The sequence below is a fragment of the Pinus tabuliformis genome, chromosome 9, assembly GCF_031772625.1.
Source record: "Pinus tabuliformis cultivar Carrire ecotype Pingquan chromosome 9, CPIR1, whole genome shotgun sequence".
Lineage (NCBI taxonomy): Eukaryota > Viridiplantae > Streptophyta > Pinopsida > Pinales > Pinaceae > Pinus > Pinus tabuliformis.
This window is the reverse complement of record NC_142307.1, coordinates 1,823,781,101-1,823,801,906: the sequence shown is the minus strand read 5'-3', so window position 1 is coordinate 1,823,801,906 and position 20,806 is coordinate 1,823,781,101. Positions and strand designations below refer to the sequence as shown.

Below are 20,806 nucleotides of genomic sequence, written 5' to 3'. Positions count from 1 at the left end.
AAAACTGGATATGTAGAAATTTCTCTATAGATCAGCTAGCTCTGATACCATGTAGAAAATCTGACTGTAGAAAATATGACTGTAGATTAACCCGATAATGCAATATAACCAAAGAAAAATACTATAACCTACTTCTACTATCAAGCAGTTTGTGGAAGCTTAAAGATCGGGCAAGATCGAATATAACCAAAAGAAGAAGAATCAATGCACATGAAACACAGAAAATACTCAGGGGAAAGCCTCAGCTAAAAACCCCACTATCTGTATTATCATAAAAGCTGGAAATTGATGAGCCACAAAAATGGGTAACTTTATGGGCTCATTTTTCCTGTTATTCTTGATTAATCCACCATTTTTCATAGTTTTATGCATCCTTTTGAATATATTTATGTTAATTGAATGAATGAGAATAGTTACTTGACCACAAAGTATACTACGTGCTTATTATTGCAGATTTTTGGACATCTTTTGGATCAAGGTCAAGCATTTATGAGCAAGTTGACAGCCAAATACGAAGGAACAAGGCTGAGGATTTGTAGGAAGGGTGTATCCTTCACTAAATGACCCCTTCCTCAAGCTCTCCACCATCAACTCAGAGTTCAACAGCCCACCAAAGATGATTTCAAGGGGCAACCAAGCAGATTTTGTGAAGTGGCTGATTAACTGCAGTCTTGAGCAGCCAAGCTCCTAAAGTTAAGGAGGATTGTTGGGAGTCCTCATGTTTCATAAGTAGGAAGGCTTCAAGCCTTGGTAGTTTAGCCATTGAACAATTGTTTTTTGCACTTTAGTGTAGCTTTGCATTTCAGCTCATTTTTGAGCTCTTGCTGTAAACAGTTTTGTGACATGACTATTATTTTTTGAGTAATGGAGATGAATTTTGCTTTGCACCAACTCTGAGATTTCTTAGGAGGCTGTAGCTCTTCGGGTTGGGACCAACCCAAGTGCCAGTACCTCCTTTGTGTACTTTTATGTGTTTTCCTTACATTCATAGAATGATTTCTGTTATTTAGGTTAAGATCTTGCTTTGTTACTTAGGTTGTTTTTTTATGATTAAAATAGCTTTTCATGCTTCAGGTTGATTTGACAGTTTGGTAACAGAAAAGATCTTCCAAAAGGCCATCAAGCAATCCTTAATCTCATCTCTCCCTCCTTGGGACCATCAGCTGAGACCAAGGCATACTTGTTGCCACAAAAACATTGTTCTTGCCTTTCTATGCAATTGCTAGTGTTAGATTTTTAGTTGGAAAAGTTGATACCAGTTGTAATTGCATGTTTAGATCTGTTCTTGCTTAGTCTCCATATCTATCTTGCATGATTTCATGTCTATAAACTTTTGTTCATCATGTTTCTGGTTTTTAGGTCAAATGAGGTCAAAATAAATAGATCCTTGGTTTTTCTAGTCTTTGTTCGATCAGTTTTGGAAGATAGTGTGCAGAGTACCTGTAATACATTCCTACCTACCCTTACTCCATCATCCAACCTGTTCCAGCCCCTAATCCAAGATTCCTTCCCTTCATTCGCCACACTTTCCCAATTTGCCCTAATTTCTATATTTTTGTGCAACATTGCTTTCTCCATCCTTGAGCAAATCCAACTATCTTCATCACTCCTGAGCTTCATTTACCAAGTCCCACACCTCTTAACAACCTTATCCATCCTTCATTTCCACTTCCCCACCATTTTTCCTCCATCAATCCTCTAAAATCCTCTTTCGGCCGTTCTTGTAGAACTTCCTATAGAACATCCTGTAGAACCCCTGCAGACTTCCTGTAGAAGTTCACGTGAGCAGTTTTCCAAGATCTAATCACTGTGAAATTCTTTGTAAGGGTGCCAAGGACCCATTAGGCCCTCTTCTCACATTCCCAACCTCCTGCAAGCACCCACTCCATTTCCTTTCGCCAATCAACCTCTGCACAGTAAAAAATAGTTAAAGCACATGCATAATAATTCTGCAAAATTACTCAAAAATACAAAAAGATGTTTCTTCCATATTTTCCTTCAGAATTAGCTTAGTCACCTGAATTTTACCTTTCGAAGAGTCAATGGCATCCATTTCCGCAACTTTCATCTCTTTCCTTGCACCAGTAGGGTTAGTCAGTAAAACTAGGGTTTGCGAGGGTTTGCATTTCCTTTCAGCTTTCCGCTTCTTTCTGCAAGTAGACTAGCCTCTTTTGAGTTAACTTTCGTCTATCACATTTAAAAGCTTCTTATGAGAGCTCATAGAAGTTGGCTTAAGCTCCTAGCAAACTTGTGCCAGCTGATCAAGTGACAGCCTGCGGCAAGAGCTAGTACTTGTGCATACAGCACCGTCGCTTCCAAGTTTGTTACGAACAATTGGGTTGATAAAAGTAAAGAAGGGAGTCCCAGGAGTTGCAGCATCATTGCTGCAATACTAGAGCCCACCATATTTTTGGCGTCGTTGCCGAGGAAGCATCAGAGTATTTGTGATTGCTGCTTTTCTTCTATTTTCTACTACAACCTTCTACTAAGTAGTTTATTTCAGCAAGAGTAGAGTAGTTGTTTCATTTCCATTTCTGCAATTTCATTTCAGCAAGCATAGATTAGACATTTCCCGCTTTCATAGATTAGCATTTCAATTCTACAATTTCAATTCTGCAAGCGCAGATTAGCATTTCAATTCTACAACCATAGCCTAGCATTTCATTTCTGAAATTTCAATTTTGCAAGCTTAGCCTAGCATTTCAATTATGCAATTTCATTTCAACAACATAGATTAGTCATTTCCTACTTTCATTTTAATTTTGCAATTTTCATTCCAGCAAGGTTTATTTTAGTTAGTTGCAATTTTTTGTTCAATCAATTTCAGTTTTGCAGGTATAAGCAGAAAAAAACAGAAAAAGCAACCAAAAATATTTCCTTTCATGCCTTGTAGGAACAGAGACAATTCAGGAAAATTCTTACCCAACACCCCCACCACATCACTGAGTCACCCTTCTCTCTTCTTCGGTGGCAGTGATCCAGAAGAACCTATAGGTGAACCTCCAGAGATATATGAAGATCCTATAACAGAAGAAGAGCAAGAAAACATTCCTCTTGAGACCATGGCTGAACACAGAAATGGTATAGGAAATGAGGAGAGAATAGAAGGTACCTTCCCCATCCGAGAGACCAATGGGGACACAAAAATGAAAAACATAAGTCCCTCGGCCTTACCTTACTTCCATGGATTGACCACTGAAGACCCTGATACTTTCTTGTTTGAGTTTGTTGTCCTTTGTCGAACTTATGACTATGCAGAAGATGAGCAAAAGTTGAAACTCTTTCTCTCTACCCTCAAGGATGCAGCACCACGCTAGTTCATGGGGTTACCTGGAAACAGTATCACAACTTGGGCTCAGATGCAACAAGCCTTTAACAACAAATACCGGGATTACTGTAGGTCAAAGGAAACAAAGGGAGAAATCTTTCGGATGACCATGGGAAGTGATGAATCGTTAGAAGACTATGAAGAAAGGTTCCAACTCAGTTATAAAAGGGCCAGGTGCACACTTGACCTCGAATCTCTAAAGCTGGTTCTGCTTCGAGGAGTCCTTGAAGACCTTCTAGATACCCTCCATTTGCTAGCTAGGGGAGACATCTACCAGCTACCTTATGATGACATAAAGACTGTGTTTAGAAACCATTCTAGGGTAGCCTGGAAAAGAGGTAGGGGGAGTCAACTTTCAGCCAGCACCACCTTTTCCAAACATGAGTTTGCAAACCAGATGGAAGACCTTAAAAGTGAGGTGAGACAGACCATTTCCATGCAAATGGACACCTTCTGAATCCAACAGAAGCAAGAGGAAGCTAAGAGGGCTTTGGCCATATTTTGTCCCAGATGTACAAGGAAGCACCCCAGGAACGAGTGCCCATTACACTCCATAGAGGTATTTTTCGTTTGTGAGGTAGATCACCCTACAAACCAGTGCCCAACCTTACCCGGACTTAAGGCTATGTACCAAGGGGCTGATGGAGCTACTGAACCACTCTACTTCCTAAACCAAAGGAGGCCACATGGACCTAGACCATAACAGCAGGGGATGCAAGGGACATCCTAGACTTATTACAACCCCAACCAATCCACTCACAGACCTTCTTGGGGTCCCCCTGCTCATCCTTCCTGGTCCGCACCCCGTCCTTGGTCATACCCATATTAATACCATACTCAACCTACTGCTCATTCATTTCATTCTCATGTTCAGCCAAAATCTCAGTGGAATGCAACCCAACAGGGGTGGAGGCCCCAGTACAACTCTCCTCCCACTATTTTGCCTCCACCACCTGCTCAACCACAACCATTACCTCTTGCTCCTCCAAGACAACCCCATATGCCTGCTCAACCGAACCCGAAACCCAATAACAGACAGGCCCAGTAGGTATATACTGGAGAGACAACATGCCCTACCTATGTTGTGGAGATTCAGGAGATCAAACTACGATCTGGGAAGGTCCTCCCAGATAGCCAACCTCCTCCTAAGGAGGATGAGGAAGAGAAATAAGGAATTGAACCCAAAGCCATTCCACCCTTTCTTGAGAGACTAACCAGAACCACACAACCAAACCCAGAAGTGATTGAACTTCTAGGAAAACTTAAACAGTTATGTGTCAAAATACCACTTCTCCGTGCCATAAAAGATGTACCAATCTACAACAAATTGATCAAAGAGAAGTGTTTCAGGCACCCATGCAGGCGCAAGAGAGATGCCCCAACTATCAATGTCATAGGACAACTATCCGACCTGATGTTGGGACAAGTAATCTGTCCAAAATATCTGGACCTTGGGAGTCCTGTAGTCGATATCCACATCAATGGCACCATAATCCCCCACACCTTGATCAATCTAGGGGCTGCCATTAATGTGATGACCAGGGACACTATGCTCAAACTCAACCTTCAGAGTTCCCTAAGAAAGACCTCGACAGTACTGCAGTTAGTAGACCGCTCCAGCATGACCCCCGAAGGGATTGTCGAAGATGTCATGGTCTTCGTTGATTCTTGGGAGTACCTTGCGGACTTATTGGTCCTTAAGCCAAAGGAAAAACTCACTGGATACCCCCTCATTTTGGGAAGGCCTTGGTGAGCTACTGCAAATTCTTACATCAATTGTCGAGTTGGGAGCATGACCATTTAGAATGGGCCTATGTCCAAATAGCTAGTCCTATATCCTCCTGCCCAACCTCTGCTAGAACATGACTTACCTCTTTGGTTGGAGGAGGAAGATGAGGATGAAGTCTACTCTACACCATTGTGCACAATGGAAGCCACCAGGGGAGGTCCTCAAACCGAGGATGACCTTATCGAAAATTTGATTCAAAATCCACCTCCCAGTGTGTTGCCATTAGAAGAGTTGGTAGAAGACACCCAAGCCAGTGCTTTAGTGGATCTTTGTGTGACTGATCTGACCTCTCCCTGAGTTAAGAATGTGGAATTTGGCCCTGAAAGAACCTTGAAGATCAACTCATCCCTATCCCCTCTCAGGAGAAAGAGTTGTGTAGCTTCACTACAACAAAACCAGCGATTAGCGTCCCTTTTTACTTCTTTTTTTGCATCTAGAGCCCATTTTTGGTGCTATTTGCATCCATTTATCAAATATGGTGCAAAACTTGACACAAAATTTGCATCAAGTTTTGCACCAAATCTTACACCAAGTTTAGCACCAGGTATTGCAATAGGTTTTGCACCACGTTTTGCACCAAATTTTATGCCAAGTTTTGTGTCATCCTTTACACCAGGTTTTGTTCCAGGTTTTGCATCAAGTTTGGCACCTAATTTTGTTTGACATACTTTTGCATCCTCATTTGCATCCACTTTTTGCACCTACACTTGCATCAACTTTTGCATCGACTTTCACATCCTTTTTTGCATCCTTTTTAAAATCATTTATTGCATCCATTTGTGCATCCCTTTTGCGCCAAGTTTTACATCGTGTTTTGTGTCTAGTTTTGCATAAAATTTTGCATCTACTTTTGTTGCATCCACTTTGCCTTCTTGTTTGGCATCCATATTTACATCCTCTTTTGCATCTATTATTGTACCCACTATTGCATCTAATATTTTTGTGCCACAATTAGCGCCTAGTTTGGCACCTCCTTTTGCACCCACTTTTGATTATAATTTTGCATCCACGTTTGCATCCTCATTTGCGTCTAGGTTTTCATCAACTACTACATCTATTTTTGCATCCCTTTTTGTATCCAATTTTGGACCGGGATTTGCATCGGGTTTTGTGTCTCGTTTTGCATCTACTTTTGCATCGACTTCTATTGCATCCACTTTTGCACACAATTTTGCATCCACTGTTGCACCCATTTTAAATTTCACTTTTTGCATCCCTTTTTACATCTTCATTTGCATCATACTTTGATTCTTTTTTTGCATCTATCATTACATCCACTTTTGTTATGCCACAATTTGCACCATGTTTTTCACTCACTGTTGTATCCACGTTTTCTTCCAATTTTGCATCCATGTTCACATCCTCTTTTGCATCAAATATTGCATCTATTTTTGCATCCACTTTTATGTCAGGTTTATGCATTGGGTTTTGCATCTCGTTTTGTATCTACTTTTGCATCTACTTACATTATATCCATTTTTTGCATCCAATTTTGTTTTGCCTGTTGCATCAATGTTTGCTTCCACTTTTACATCCATTTTTGCATCTTATTTTGCATATTTTTTGTCTATTGTTACATCCACTTTTGTTGCACCATATCTTGCGCCTACCATTGCAACCACATTTGCATCCCCTATTGCATCCACTTTTGTTTCATCCATTTTTGCATATACTTTTGTTTCCGTTGTTGCATCCACATTTGTTTCACCACAATTTGTGCCAAGTTTTACACCTACCATTGGACCCATGTTTGCTTCCAATTTTGCCTTCATGTTTGCATCCAAGTTTGCATTGACAACTGCATCTACTTTTGCATCCACTTTTGTGTCAGGTTTTTCATGTTGTTGTGCATCTACTTATGTTGTATCCACTTTTCATCAAATTTTATTTCTATTGTTGCCCCCATTTCTATGTTCGCTTTTGCATCCCTTTTCCAACACTCATCATATTTTCTGCATTGATGATATTCCTTATGGCATTGACAATTATGAACAATTGATGACAATGTCAATAATATTGACAATGATGAAAATGAAGATGATGGCGATGACATGAATTGTGATTATGATGATAAAGACGATAGTGGTTACAATGACAATGATGATGATGGCAATGATTATGATGATGACGATGCTAATGACATTGGCGAATCTTCCCAATTTTAGATGTTGTCATTGTCATAATCATAAGCATTATCTTTGGTGTCATGATCATCATTTTCATCTAGGTCATCATCAAAAACAATAATGGCATGAATGATGATGATGCATGATTACAACAATGTCGATAGAAATTACATTAATGATGATGATGGGGATGATAAAAATGACAATGACGATGATAATGGTGGTGATGATGATCATCATCGATCATTTGTCAAAAATAGAGTTGTTATTTCTCTTACGTATATCAATGTGTCCTAAAAAACCCTTTTCTAGCACTGATCACATTTTTTGGGTTGATGATATTTCTTACAACATCTACAATTATGAACAATTGCAAACAATGTCCATAATGATGATGATGATGGCATGAATGGTGATTATGATGATAATGTAATGATGGCAATAACAATGACAAGGATGATGGTGATGATGATGACAATGATTATGATAATGAGAATGACCTTACAATCTTATGGATTCGTGAACAATTACTAGTTTCAATACCATCTTCTGGATACGTATTACTATCATACTTTTTAAATTTTCTGTCTCTCTTGAGGTATCTTACTATAATGGTGTTGTCAACACTAGAAAGATATCTTGTTGTAATGGTGGTTCTAATGTTAGCACTAGCAAAGTTTAGTAGGGAGGATGCTACTACAAGAGGAATTCCTTCTAAGTGACTATGGCATTCAAAATGAGGCTTTATGGGCTGCTTGTTAACACATGTTCTCATGCTCATATAAAATTAATGTGAAAAGTTGCTTTAATTGGTTCCCATGCATAATTGATATTGATAATGGGGTGGTATAAAATTGTAATGGGCATATCCGTTAGTTAGTTATGATGGGTCAACAACATTGAAACCATCCAAGTGACATTTCACCTTGGAACAATCGTCGCTCGTGCGAAAACACGAAGTTTATGTAAATGAAAGTTGTGATTGTAGTGGAATTAAAACCATCGAGAAATATCAAAGAAGACGCTGCCTACCAGTTTTGAAAGACAACCAAGGCATTGAACAACTATTTGCGTTAGGATGTAGTGAGGGAATCGAAGGAAATTTGGCAGCCCTAAGTTGCCATTACTATTGCCAATCACACATTCAATAGTAACCATAAAAGGTAGCCACATATAAATAGAACCTCGAGGTGTTGACAGTCAGAATCTATTGTAATAGCTTTGACGTATATATAGTTTTGTGTTTAGATGAGAATGAAGTGGGCTTCATTCAGGGTTCGGCTCAATCCTCGTCCATTCCATGCAGTGGTGTTTAATTCGCCAAGCAAGAGAATATTACGTGAGTGTTCAGAGTTAAATCAACAGAAATCAAGGACGTGTGATTGTCAAATTATTGCTCCTCCCTTATGATTGAGCGCTTGATGTGATGGTCATTATCCTTGGGTGATACTTTTATTCCCCATTTTCTATTGAAAAAGTAGCGTTTTTCTGTTCGATTATGATAGGATTGGATGAACGCTGGTTTGGGTGGATGTAGACCCATGTTTTTTTGTGGTGATCTTCAAATGTCTTGAGGATAAGAAAAAAATCCTTGACCAAGGTCCATGGTTTTGGGGATGAGTTGGTCTTCTAGTGAAGCCATGGTTTCCCAACTTCAATCCTCTCACTATGTTGCCGATGACTACTCTAGTATGGGTAAGATTCCCAGTTTTCCCATTCACTTTACCCATCTAGATCTCTTAGAAAAAGTGGGCAATTTTATTGGAAGATTTGTCAAAGTAGACAGGGAAAGACTTTTGAAAGGCATTTTCACCTATGTTTGCATATGTGTTTAGGTAGATCCCAATGAAGTTTTGCGAGATAAAATTGAGCTCAAGTGGATGGGAATTGTGTATTCCCAACCCCTGGACTATGAAAATACAACTTTTCGATATAGGAATTACCAACAAGATAGACACCTTCAAACTGTCTGTCCCTTTCCAATAGGGGCTTCCTCCTTACAGTCATCTAAGAACTCTAGCTGCAGTTGGAGGGATCTTAAGGAAAGAGAGGGATCCAAAATGTAACACCCCTCCCTTGTGTGTCAAACTTTGCAAACCTAAGCTGAGAAAAGTTAGGTATGATGTGTAATATAAAAAGTAAATACATTATTAATAAATTAATCACTTGGAAAAGCGAGACACCAAGAGATGAGATTCCTGCCAAATCACATTGGTGAATGGGAAAGGATAATTCTTTCATGGTAAAGCTTCTCGATTTAATTCTAGATAAGTTGGATGGATTGGAGATAAATATCCATTGAGAAAAACATAAAAGTTGTGCGGGAGAGGAAGGCAATCTTCTATGAGGAAAATCCTCATGGGAGAGAAAGGTGAGCTTTTATGAGATAAGCCTACGCAAATGGATAAAAAGATCCATAAAAGCGAGACACCGCTAATGGAAACCATATCCTTCCATATGCTAAGGTCAATGGTGAAGTGGGTCTAATCTCTTGCTATGGAACTTCATGCATGGGCAAGGAATCAATATCTACCTACTATGCCAAGGGGACTATTAGAAGGGTACTAAATAGGACTAAAGACTATTGGCTATTGGAATGGCTAAGTTATACTAGATCTAGATCTTTATCTCGGTAGAGAAGAGAGTAAAGAAGTGAAACGTAGAGATGCGAGTATCATATGTCTAGACGAGTATAATATGTATAGAGCTCGAAGAGAATGAAATTCTCTGAGAGCTAGCCATGGCTCAAAGAGCCTCTTTTTAGTTGTTGAATTTAATGTCGATTGCTTTCTCCTTTCCCTTATTTCCTCTCTCTTATTCTTTTTTCTTTTATCCTTTCTCTTATTCCCCTGTCCTTTCCCCCCTCTCCCTACCCGTACCCCACCCTCACCCGGACGGCCCTCAAGCGTGTCTTCCCCTATCCTCGCCCTATGATCGCTTACCGCTTATCTTTTTTCTTGAACTCGTACCTTTGATGGCTCCTCCGGAGAGCGTTCCGTTCTCCTGCGGTGCCGCCCCTTACCTCTTTCAGAGTAAGATAGACTTCTTTCTTCAAACAAGTAACAGTTGTTCGAAAAAAAAGAACAACCAACAACACCCAAAGTACTCATACCGACTTTCTCTCCTACCGAACCGAAGCAAAGCATAGGTAACCGACTTTATTTCTCTCGATACGGCAACCGAAGCGAAGCGTAGGTAACCGACTTTCTTTCTCTCCTACCGAAGGTAACTACCAAAGGTAGGCATTCATCTACCAAAGGGAGGACGACAGGTAACTGACTTTCTTTCTCTCGATACGACAACACAACTACCAAAGGTAGGCATTCTTTCCGGCATCTTTCCAACTCTTGCTCTTACCTCTCTTTCCAAAGGAAGGAAGGGGGGTGTGGGGGGAAGGAAGGATCAGCTTCCTTCCCACCGCCAATGAAGGAAGGGGGTTGTAAGGAAAATATTATTAGTGCCAAATGAAAATTTATGTTAGGGATGCTTTCACATAGTTAGTTTTGTAATTATTATAAACATCACATACATAACAACCACAAATAAAAAAAGTATGTAATATATAAGAACAAAACTAATGAAGTTGTTAGTACTAAAATGAGGCATATACTATCACATGTAATCTTAGATATACTTAGTGTGAAACACCATGACATCAATGTCTGAGCAATTTGTAAATGTGCAACAAGGGCTCAATAGGGGGCTAATATTTATTTGATAGTCACGTTCTTGGCTTTGTTGCTTCATTTGAAGGAAGGATGACACTATTGAAGTATTTCAATTACATGGTTCACACCTTCCAAGTATTAGTTAACTTGCCTAAAAAGGTTCCTAACACAAGTGATCAATGCAAATATCACCCATAGGCTACTTTTGTTCACAAAACTTAACTCTCCCACTTTATTTTTGTAAAGACCCACTAATTCAAGTGTAGCCATGGTAGTTGATGCACAACCTCATGTGCACCAAAAAACATCCCATAACCAACCTCCTCGAACCAAGCTTACCCTTCCACTCCTAACACCAAAATGTGCAACACTTATCATAGGGTCCAAGGGGTATTGTCCTTAGTGGCCTCTCATCACTATTGATAACTAGGGTTGAAATGTCACACCCCATGCTTGTGAAACATCTACATCATTTGGCACATTGCATTCCATCCATGCGCACCAAGTTCTAATATGCATGCATGCTTATCCTATATCTGCTTATATTTAGGAATGCCAACCATAACATAACCATTACAATATCTTTCTTCTTATTCTTCTTCTTCTTATTACTATAGAAAAAAAGGACCCTTTTGTTATTCACGAGGAAGAAAAAAAGCACAAACATTGACAAAAAGATTGTAACTTCTGTCATTACAATGGGTTGCCAGAAGACAAGGCATCACGACCCAGAAGAAGAGAAAAAGAAGTTGTTGTAAAACCAGGGTTTTACAAAAAAAATTTCTTCTGCAAATTATAAGACTGACTAGAAATGACAATAGCATGCAACCAAAAATTGTAGAAAGTGTATTATACAACCACGAAGAGGGCCCTACTATGAGAAAAATGAAGACAGTGACTAGAAATGACATTAGCCTGTAACAAAAAATTCCCGAAAGTGTATTATACAACCATGAAGAGGCCCCTGTCAAGAGAAAAAGAAAGACATTGTATTTGAGGCTAATTGAAAGCTGAATGTAGACTCACTTGAAATTTATAGTAAGCTAGTTGATAACTAATTGAAAATTTGACTTAAAGTTGATCCATATTAGTATATGGGCATCGAATGAGAACTTTGAACTGGGTTGCCAACTAATTCATCATAATATATGTAACCTGTCTCCAGAAAAATAATTCTTTTTTAGAGAGAATCTACAGTTGTATTTAGCTCCCTATGGATGTGATGGAAATTGATTTCCTAGGAGTGGTTCTTTAACTCCACAATTTTGCTTTTCCAGGAGGATAAACTTATAACTTCCAACTATGCTTTACTATCATTTTCTTTTGGCTCCATTACAATATTTGTATGTCAACAACATGGCACACACCAAGAAGATGAACAATTACATCATTAAGAGTTACAAAACCATCTTGCCATCGAATAACCAACATTAATTAAACAACCATTTAACAACATAATAGCAATTACACTATATATATCTATATATATATATATATATAGATCACATTACACGTATAAATACCGCATTTCAATAGAAGTTAGATGAATTGCGCTAGTCCCAAAGTTTTGCTTTGACTTGATTTAAACTCTTCTTCACTTTGTGATTTTTGTGTTATCCACTAGCATAGACCCATCTTAAATATAGATATAATATGAGCGGAGAGGGATCCAATTTCTTCATTGGCAATTATTTTTTATGAGCAAACATTATTTAAATGTTTTGTATTTTTTTTTTTTTTTATTTTTTTTTTTTAATTTATTTTGGCCGACACTAGCAAAATTTCAACTTTGATGATGGACAAACATCGCTGTAACCATACTAGGCTGTAGAGTGAGCTTGGCATATTCATATTATTTTCATCCTCAACATTGAGGATTGTGTAAAGCTCAGTGGAAGATGCCCCTTGGAATGATGGACAAACATGGCTGTAACCATACTAGGCTGTAGAGTGAGCTTGGCATATTCATATTATTTTCATCCTCAACATCGAGGATTGTGTAAAGCTCAGTGGAAGATGCCCCTTAGAATAGTTTTGATGCCCCCAAAATGACTTCCATTCTCAACCCCTCCCCATGACATTTGAACTTAAGACCTCGTAACAACTAAACCCCATACAAACCAACTACCCTACAACTTATCATGGATCAACCACAACAATACTTATTATAATAATTTAAAACCAATATTTCTAATTACTTTTCCATATTTATCTCATTTACAAACCCCTCAACCCCATCCCATTATTATTACAATAAACAAAATAATATATCACCGAGGAAAGAGTTCAAAATTGCGAAAACAAAAAACGCACAACAACCTCTGGTCCCAACATGACAACATGAATGAAGTAGGCCTCTCATGTTGGAGATGATTTAGGGGTTATTCTATGGCCTTCTCTCCCTTTGAAACCCCCCAACCATCCCTGTAATAATTTATTATATTATCTTTAATGATGCTACTTTTACTCTCAATCTTTAACAGCTACCGGCCTTCCCTCTTCAAAACCCTTATATAGAGTTTTTTCTCTCCATCGACCTCAAAAACCACCCTTATATAGAGTGTTTTCTCTCCGTCGACCTCTTTGCCCTTTGCCTTCGAAGCATTTTTGCACAGTTAAATCCTTTGTCCAAAATCCTCGGGGTTTTGCATTCGTTTCTGATATTGGGCGAGTTTCTGGCATATTTTGGATCCATCGATTTCATTCGAGCCCTCCCTCTGTGCACTATATGGTATTGGGATGGCTGGAACTCAGGAGGATCTTGTTCTTACACAGGCAGTAGATGACGATTCGAGAGAGAACGAGGATGATGCCGGAAAGGAAGAGGACACTGGAGCTCAGGTTGCACCCATTGTTAAGCTTGAGGAGGTTACTGTCACCACGGGCGAAGAAGAGGAGGATGTCCTTCTTGACATGTAAATTTCTTAATCCATGGCTATTTCATGATTTTGTTTTCTCAGTTGAAAGTTGTTTTCATGGCCTCTTCGGTTGCCCTTTTCCTGTGCACATAAATGGGACCTTGACTATAAGGAAGATGCATTTGGGCAGTTATTTACTTCTAATTTTTCTCCTTTTTAGTAAGATCTGTTTTTATCGGGTTCTCGATGTTTTGTTCGCTTGTTGATGATGATCGGATTTGTCATTTCAATGGGGTGCTGAAGAAACTCTATGGTAGATGCATTTAGCGGGCTATGGTTTGTTTTATCAGGTAATTAGGGTTTTGCTTTTCTGTGTATTTTGTGAGTTTCTTGTTGTTTTGATGTCCCATTGATATTTTGATCAGCATTTCATTATGGTCTGTAATAATTGTTTTCCTATGTTGATAGGCTGCCGATGAAGATTTTTTCGGGGATGCATTTGATGGTTTATTTGTTATCATTGGGGGTTTTGTATTTTGACGAGTCTTTTTATATTTTGTTGAACTATAGGCCATCCTTTTTTCAATGTCTTTGAAGAATCTATGATGGTTTCTCTGTTATTCTGGTTTAGTGGGGGGTGTGATGGTCATTTGTTATTGTTAAGCATACGGGGTTTCGTATTTTTTGGTTTTTGGATTAGCCATTGAATACTGAATTGGGCCTATTTGATAATCTGTCTTTTGGTTATTGGCATTAGGGTGATTTGTCTTTTTATGTTGTGAGGTGGTATGATTCAGGCATATGTCTGTTTTCGTCTTCTGTCAACTGTTTTCGTTGACTTTCTATGATGTTTTGAACAGGCTGTTGATCATTTTTGTACTTTATGGGGATGTATGGGATGAGCATTCTTTTGTTATTAAATAGTTGATGATTTGTATTCTTACATGTTTGATGTTATTATTGAGCTTTTTTGTGGGATCCTTTTCGGTAATGTTAAGGAATATCTCTTGTGTTTTTAATAGGTCATTGGTAATTTATCTTTGAATGCATTTGATATGGTGGGATATTGCGGACGTTACTTCTAATGGATGCCATGGGCTCTTAAAATGATCCTAATGCAGTTTCATTGTTTATTAATATTCCCATTCTTTTTTATATGTTTGACCCTGCAGGAAGGCGAAGCTGTACAGGTTTGACAAGGATGGGAATCAATGGCAGGAGCGTGGTGTAGGAACAGTAAAGTTTCTTAAGCACAAGGATACTACAAAGGTTCGGCTGGTCATGAGGCAATCCAAGACATTGAAAATATGTGCAAACCATTTAAGTATGTAAATTTGTTTGTTTGTTTTTTTTTTGTGTAATTTCCCCCCTGAGATTGTAATAGCTTATCTTACGTCCAAGTTTTAAGAGGCTTTCTGTGCCGAGAATTTGTGTTGATCCTTATTATCTGGATTATATTGTTTTTTTTTTTTTTGCCTTGCAGTTCATTCCCTAATGTCACTTCAGGAACACGCAGGTAGTGATAAAACTTGGGTCTGGCATGCAACTGATTTCTCAGATGGGGAACTGAAAGAAGAACTCTTCTGCATTCGTCTTGGCTCTGTAGACAGTGAGCACTGTTCTTAGACTCTTCTAATCCTTGTTATGATCTTTTCTTTCTGTCTTGTATTTTTCTTTGATAAAATCAATGTTTGAGTACCTATATTCTTGGATCATTTCATTGAAGGGTTGATTTTGCATATGTTCTTAGGATGCTTTTGTGCAGATTATAGTGGGTTGGTAAGGGATCCCCCTCCCCAAACAACCTATCAGCATAGTTAAGACTTGAGTTTAGGGTGGCTTTAATTATCTCTGGTAATAGCAAATGATACGGAGGATTGTGCATAACCCACCCCCTTTTTGATTCCAATAAGCAGAGGTGGTCACTATGGTAATCCGATTTCAATTTGTAGTTAGAAAATGGGGTCACAACTTTTCATATTTTTTGTTTTGTTTTGTCTTTTTACATCAAACAATAGTATATTTATTAGAACCATAGTCAACTACATAAACAGGAAACAATTTATTTGACAGGTGGAAGAAGTGATAGGCTTAGAGCAATTGAATTGTAGGCCATGCTTCTTGACAAATTGATGAACAGATGTCTCCTTACTTGAGATTTAGGTTGGCACCATGGCACCATCCTGTCCATTATTATACACTAATATTGTCATTATCTTCTTCACTGTGAATGACTGGCTTGTTCCCTGCAAATAGATCTGGGCATAGAGGAGCCAATCCAAGAACAGTAATCTCTAGCATAAGACAATATTAATGATCTAAATACCTAATCCTGAAGCTTGAGTTTGATTTTTCTCTACTGGTTCTGAATCTCTGATTGAGAATCTCCCACTCGTCATTATCAAACCTTCTCCTTCATCATTGGCATCAGCTGCACTGCTGAGGTACTTTGGTTGGTTGTCATTGGACTTGAGAGCTTGAAGTTTCAAATGATTATAGTAACAGACAGCCAGAAAAGCCAGTCCACACCCACTCAAGTTTATGACTGTAACCTTTTCATTTATTACAGACAAAGATTATGTTATGAGCAGCCAGTCCTTGACAAGACCAGCAACATTCATAGTCAAGGCTGAAGTCTTTCCTATCAGAAGAAACACTGCAAGATTAAGAGCCAAGGCACAAGCAGAAATGTCATGTAATCCAAATCAAAGGAAGAGGCCCTGATTATCAGAAATGGGTATTCTACTAAGGCCCAGGGGGTGCTGAGAAAAACAAGGCAACAAGGAGCAACAAAGATGTGATGGGATTCAACTTAATCCCTTTTGATGTTCGTGGAATTTGTATGAGAACCAATTGGGTAGTCTCACATGCAACTGCACTTAACTGGAGAATCACCTCCCATGCATTCATCTTGGCCTCCCCATAAGCTGAAATAGTAACTCCAATGGATATGGCCAACATATTGGCCTCGGGCTCACCTTTATAAGCTTCTTTCTTCAGGGAAACCACAATCAAATACACAGCAATGGGAATTAGAGCTTTCAGCATTTGAAATAATGATACTGAGAGGAAAACATAGGCAGAATTTGAAAACCAGAGACCCAAAGAATACACTTATCAATACTATGGGTTCAACGAGCTTGAAGACTCTTACAATAGCAACAGCCAGTGTTGAGTAGAAGCCCATGTGAATCATGGTGGGACTGATCACACTAAAGTTGTCAAGCAATGTCAACTCCAATGGATATGGCTAACATATTGGCCATGGCCTCACCTTTATAAGATTCTTTCTTCAGGGGAACTGCAATCGAATGCATATCAAATGGGCACAAGAGCTTTCAACATTTGAAATATCGATACTTTGAGAGACATGCACCAAGGGCTGCATCATTTAGGATTTGTACTCAGTTTAGGTGTCATATTCAAGGGGAAGTTGTTATGCTTTCCACCACTTCATAGATTGTTAGAGTGATGAAACAAAAGAGGCTCCCTCTTGAGGCTAGATTATGTCATTCATATCAACTGTGTTGTTGATGTCCTAGCTCAGCCAGGTCTTGCCAAAACTCTGTTGAGGTTCAAAATTTATTATAAACTGAAATGTCTTCACAAGAATTGACCTCATAAAATGCCATAATCACAAGATATGCCATACATGGCTGTGATTATGGCTCGCAAGACCCTTAGACTTTGAGCAATGAGGCTCGCAACATCACTTATGATTATGCACTCTACAATTCTATGACCAGCTGAATGTCAAGCAATTGAACCGCGATTTAAATCCTATTTTGTCAGCAATAAGTACTATACTTTGTCTTTATTTAGTGTAGAGAACCAAGCACTTATTCTGCTCATCTATAGAAGGGACAATGGTTGTTTGCCTATGAGGTATAAGGAAATCCTATCAGATGTTTTGTATTTTCGTATGGAATTGAATCATACTCCTGCACACTGTAACATTCATATATATCAACCTGTAGAGGCTTTAATAACACCTGGTATTCTGGTTAGTGATTTTATTGGACCTCATGTGCATATCCTACATGCACAGGATGGACTATTCATATGTTACAGGGTATTATTCTTATTATTTAGGGTGCACTTCTTCAGGTGCTCAAGAACGATTACTAGAACAGTCAGTTAATTCTGCAATTTAAAGGATGAAAAAGGAGGTTATAGGAGTCTAGTTTTGGTTCTCATCCACAATGTCACACTAGTCTGCCTGGGCATGGTTCTCATGGTTTAATAGTGACTTGAGGAGTCATAATACCACAGATCACTAAACACGAACAGCTAAGGTAGCCCAAGGACAATAGCCATCTTTACACATTAATTAACAAGTCTTACATTAATTATCCTAGGGGGTTTTAATACTTCCAAATGCTTAAAAAACAGTTAGCAGAGCATTCACATTACACATTCCAGCAATCTTTTCTATAAACCAACCAAATGCAGTCAGGAGAGCCCTCCTTTTAAACTATACAACCTTATTGTTAGTATGATCAACCTTATTTTAATATATAGTGTGACAAACCGTATGTGACAGGCAGGTGGAAAACTTTTCTCGCAATTGACTAAGCGACGTCCTGAGAGCCAGATTTGAGACGGAAACCCTCGTCAGAAGTATATGCTTGGCTCTTTTCCAAACAAATGAAGAGTCAATGAGGTTTTGTGTAATCACTTCTGGTATCGTATTGGGTTATTGTTAGAAGCGATAATTGGATTTGGATTCTCATCGAGTGAGTTGTTCTGCTTTCTCAATTTTAGAGGGTTTGTTTGGAGGGAAAAACGAAAGAGGACATACAAGAATAGGGAGGGGAAAGATGCAGAGGAAGAGGATTGAGAACATTTTCAGCAGGCAGGCTACATTTTCGAAACGTAGGTGGATTGCTGAAGAAAGCTTACGAGCTCTCGGTGCTCTGCACTGCAGAAGTTGAACTTGTGATTTTCTCCCCAGCAGGAAATCTCTATGAATTGTTTTTTAGTGCAAATCCTACAATTTTTATTCTAATAATCATGGCTATGCAAACCTCATGAGATTCTTACTAATAACCCCAGTGGTGCAAGCCCTAGTAAGCTCGATGTTGAAAAACTTAGTGTAAAACCTCCAAATCGCTGGTTTTGTTGTAGTGCTTATTGGAGAGTATATAAAAAATTTCACACCTTTTTATGAGATATGGGAGGAAAACATGTTAAAGATTTTTAATAAATATAAAATTTCCAAAATGATGCTAGTTACGTGTGATTCTTTTTTCATTGTTTGTGATTATGAAAAATGAAACTCAATGTTTTTTCATTAGTGCACACATATTTCATTCCAGAGCCGATAACAATAAAAGTGAAGAATTTATGGTCCAACGTTATAATTAAGGGAGATGTTTAAGGATGACGTTTGAATTTTGTTTTTCATTTTAAGACATTTGGAGCAAATATTAAGAAGGACTTTGAGAAAGGATTGTCCTTGATTTTCGAAAATGGAGTTGTTCCTTTCCAGCCATATGCCCCAAGTGACCATCAAAGGGAGAGCTCATATGTTTTTTGGATGTTTTCTTTATAGCCATTTTTTTACACATATCCATAGAGTCCCCATGCCATTGATGTGAATTACTTGTTCGGTTTTTTTTAACCAAAATTTTTAACCAAACAAGAAAATTTTAAAAAATGCCTCAAGATCAAAGACTGAAACAAAGACCTATTGACATACCTTTTAAAGTATGGAAAGAACTTGTAAAATCATATGAGAAGTTGGATGCACAAAGAAAAGCCGACAATGAGAGCATTCAGGTATTGAATTTTTCATTAAACATTATTTAGAATGTATTAATACTTATAAGTATCTTAGACATGTATTTGTGTGAAAATAAATTGAATTGGTTTATGTTTAAGGACAAGGCATCCAAGGCGAGGTTAACCAAGACAAAAGTCACTCATCGTAGTGGCCAGAAAGGTTTAAAAGCACTGATAACAACCTTTGTAAGTATATTAAACATGTGATATTTTTTTAATAAATTTTGTACTAGAAGAAAGTCATTGTTATCTAATTTCTCCCTATTTACTGATTGATAGGAACTAAAATATGGAAGACCTCCAAATCATTTGGAAAAGGAGGTGCTGCAGCAAAAGAGATGGGTTGAATTTGTTGTTTGGATGGACTCTATGGTATGTAATCTTAGTTTGATTTCCAATATACTTTTAAACCATATTTTCATTTTATTTTTTAGTACTATTAGATATTATATCTTACCTCATTTTATGGTTAACATTGTATAACAAAAACATGTGTTGTGTTATGTAATTAATACTAACATGTAATATTGATTTTTTTTGTCAGAATGCTATAGGTAATGATTGCCAAGACGATGATCCAAATTATGTTCAACATATATCAGGAGATGATGAGGATGAGGATGGGGATGATGGTGGTGAAGGAGGAGATGATGATGATAGTTGCGGTGTTGGTGATGATGTGGATCAGAGTAATGAGGATGGTCAAGATGATCATGAGGATGATCTTGGTGGTGGTAGCTAGGCATGCACATGCATTGTTTTTTATGAAGAAATTATTGTGTAGAATGGCATTGCTATGTTTAGATGGGTGTTGTGAATTTACCCTATATCAATGAGACATTTTGATTTTGTAATCATACGATGAGTTTGATTTATGTATGTTGTTAATTTATCGTAGAATAACGATATTCATGAAATATTTTGATTTGTTAATCATATTTGAATTTTACTTGTTTTGATTAAAAATAATACTGATTTTATTAGTATTATGTTGCTATTTTATACATGTTTTGAAAATTGTTAATGACACATTGTTATTTTTTTGGATGGATGTTGTCAATTTCTCTTAAATTTCTTTACAAATGATTTTGAATTGTGATATCTGCTTTAATGATATTTAGAAACTATCATATATTTCACTATGAATCTATAAAGGGGGTCATATATGTAAAGAAAAATATACTCTATATAAGAAGTCAAATGCGGATGTAACCATGGATGCAAAATTGAAAGTAAAATTGGATGTTAAACTA

The 20,806-nt window shown here is 37.9% G+C and overlaps 1 protein-coding gene across 2 annotated transcripts; it reads left to right on the top strand.

Annotated features, from left to right (window-relative positions):
* The first annotated feature begins 13,636 nt into the window (after nucleotides 1-13,636).
* Nucleotides 13,637-20,489, top strand: LOC149156082 (ran-binding protein 1 homolog c-like). Of its 2 annotated transcripts, XM_089441586.1 has the most exons (5): nucleotides 13,637-13,826; nucleotides 14,942-15,093; nucleotides 15,253-15,378; nucleotides 19,653-19,739; nucleotides 19,833-19,914. In XM_089441586.1, the coding sequence occupies exons 1-4, from the start codon at nucleotides 13,651-13,653 to the stop codon at nucleotides 19,700-19,702; spliced, it is 504 nt and encodes a 167-aa protein (XP_089297712.1). In that variant the 5' UTR covers nucleotides 13,637-13,650; the 3' UTR covers nucleotides 19,703-19,739; nucleotides 19,833-19,914. The 2 variants fall into 2 exon arrangements, with proteins under 2 accessions (XP_089297712.1, XP_089297713.1); XM_089441587.1 differs by lacking the exons at nucleotides 13,637-13,826; nucleotides 14,942-15,093; nucleotides 15,253-15,378 and adding an exon at nucleotides 20,098-20,489 and having other exon boundaries at nucleotides 18,819-19,739; nucleotides 19,833-19,925.
* The last annotated feature ends 317 nt before the right edge of the window (nucleotides 20,490-20,806 follow it).

Excerpts from the sequence above, each read along its gene's own strand:
- LOC149156082 (XM_089441586.1), top strand. The coding sequence starts at position 13,651 with ATGGCTGGAACTCAGGAGGATCTTGTTCTTACACAGGCAGTAGATGAC. Across the intron at positions 15,094-15,252 it reads AATATGTGCAAACCATTTAA|TTCATTCCCTAATGTCACTT; the intron begins GTATGTAAATTT and ends TTTGCCTTGCAG. Across the intron at positions 15,379-19,652 it reads TCGTCTTGGCTCTGTAGACA|GACAAGGCATCCAAGGCGAG; the intron begins GTGAGCACTGTT and ends TTTATGTTTAAG.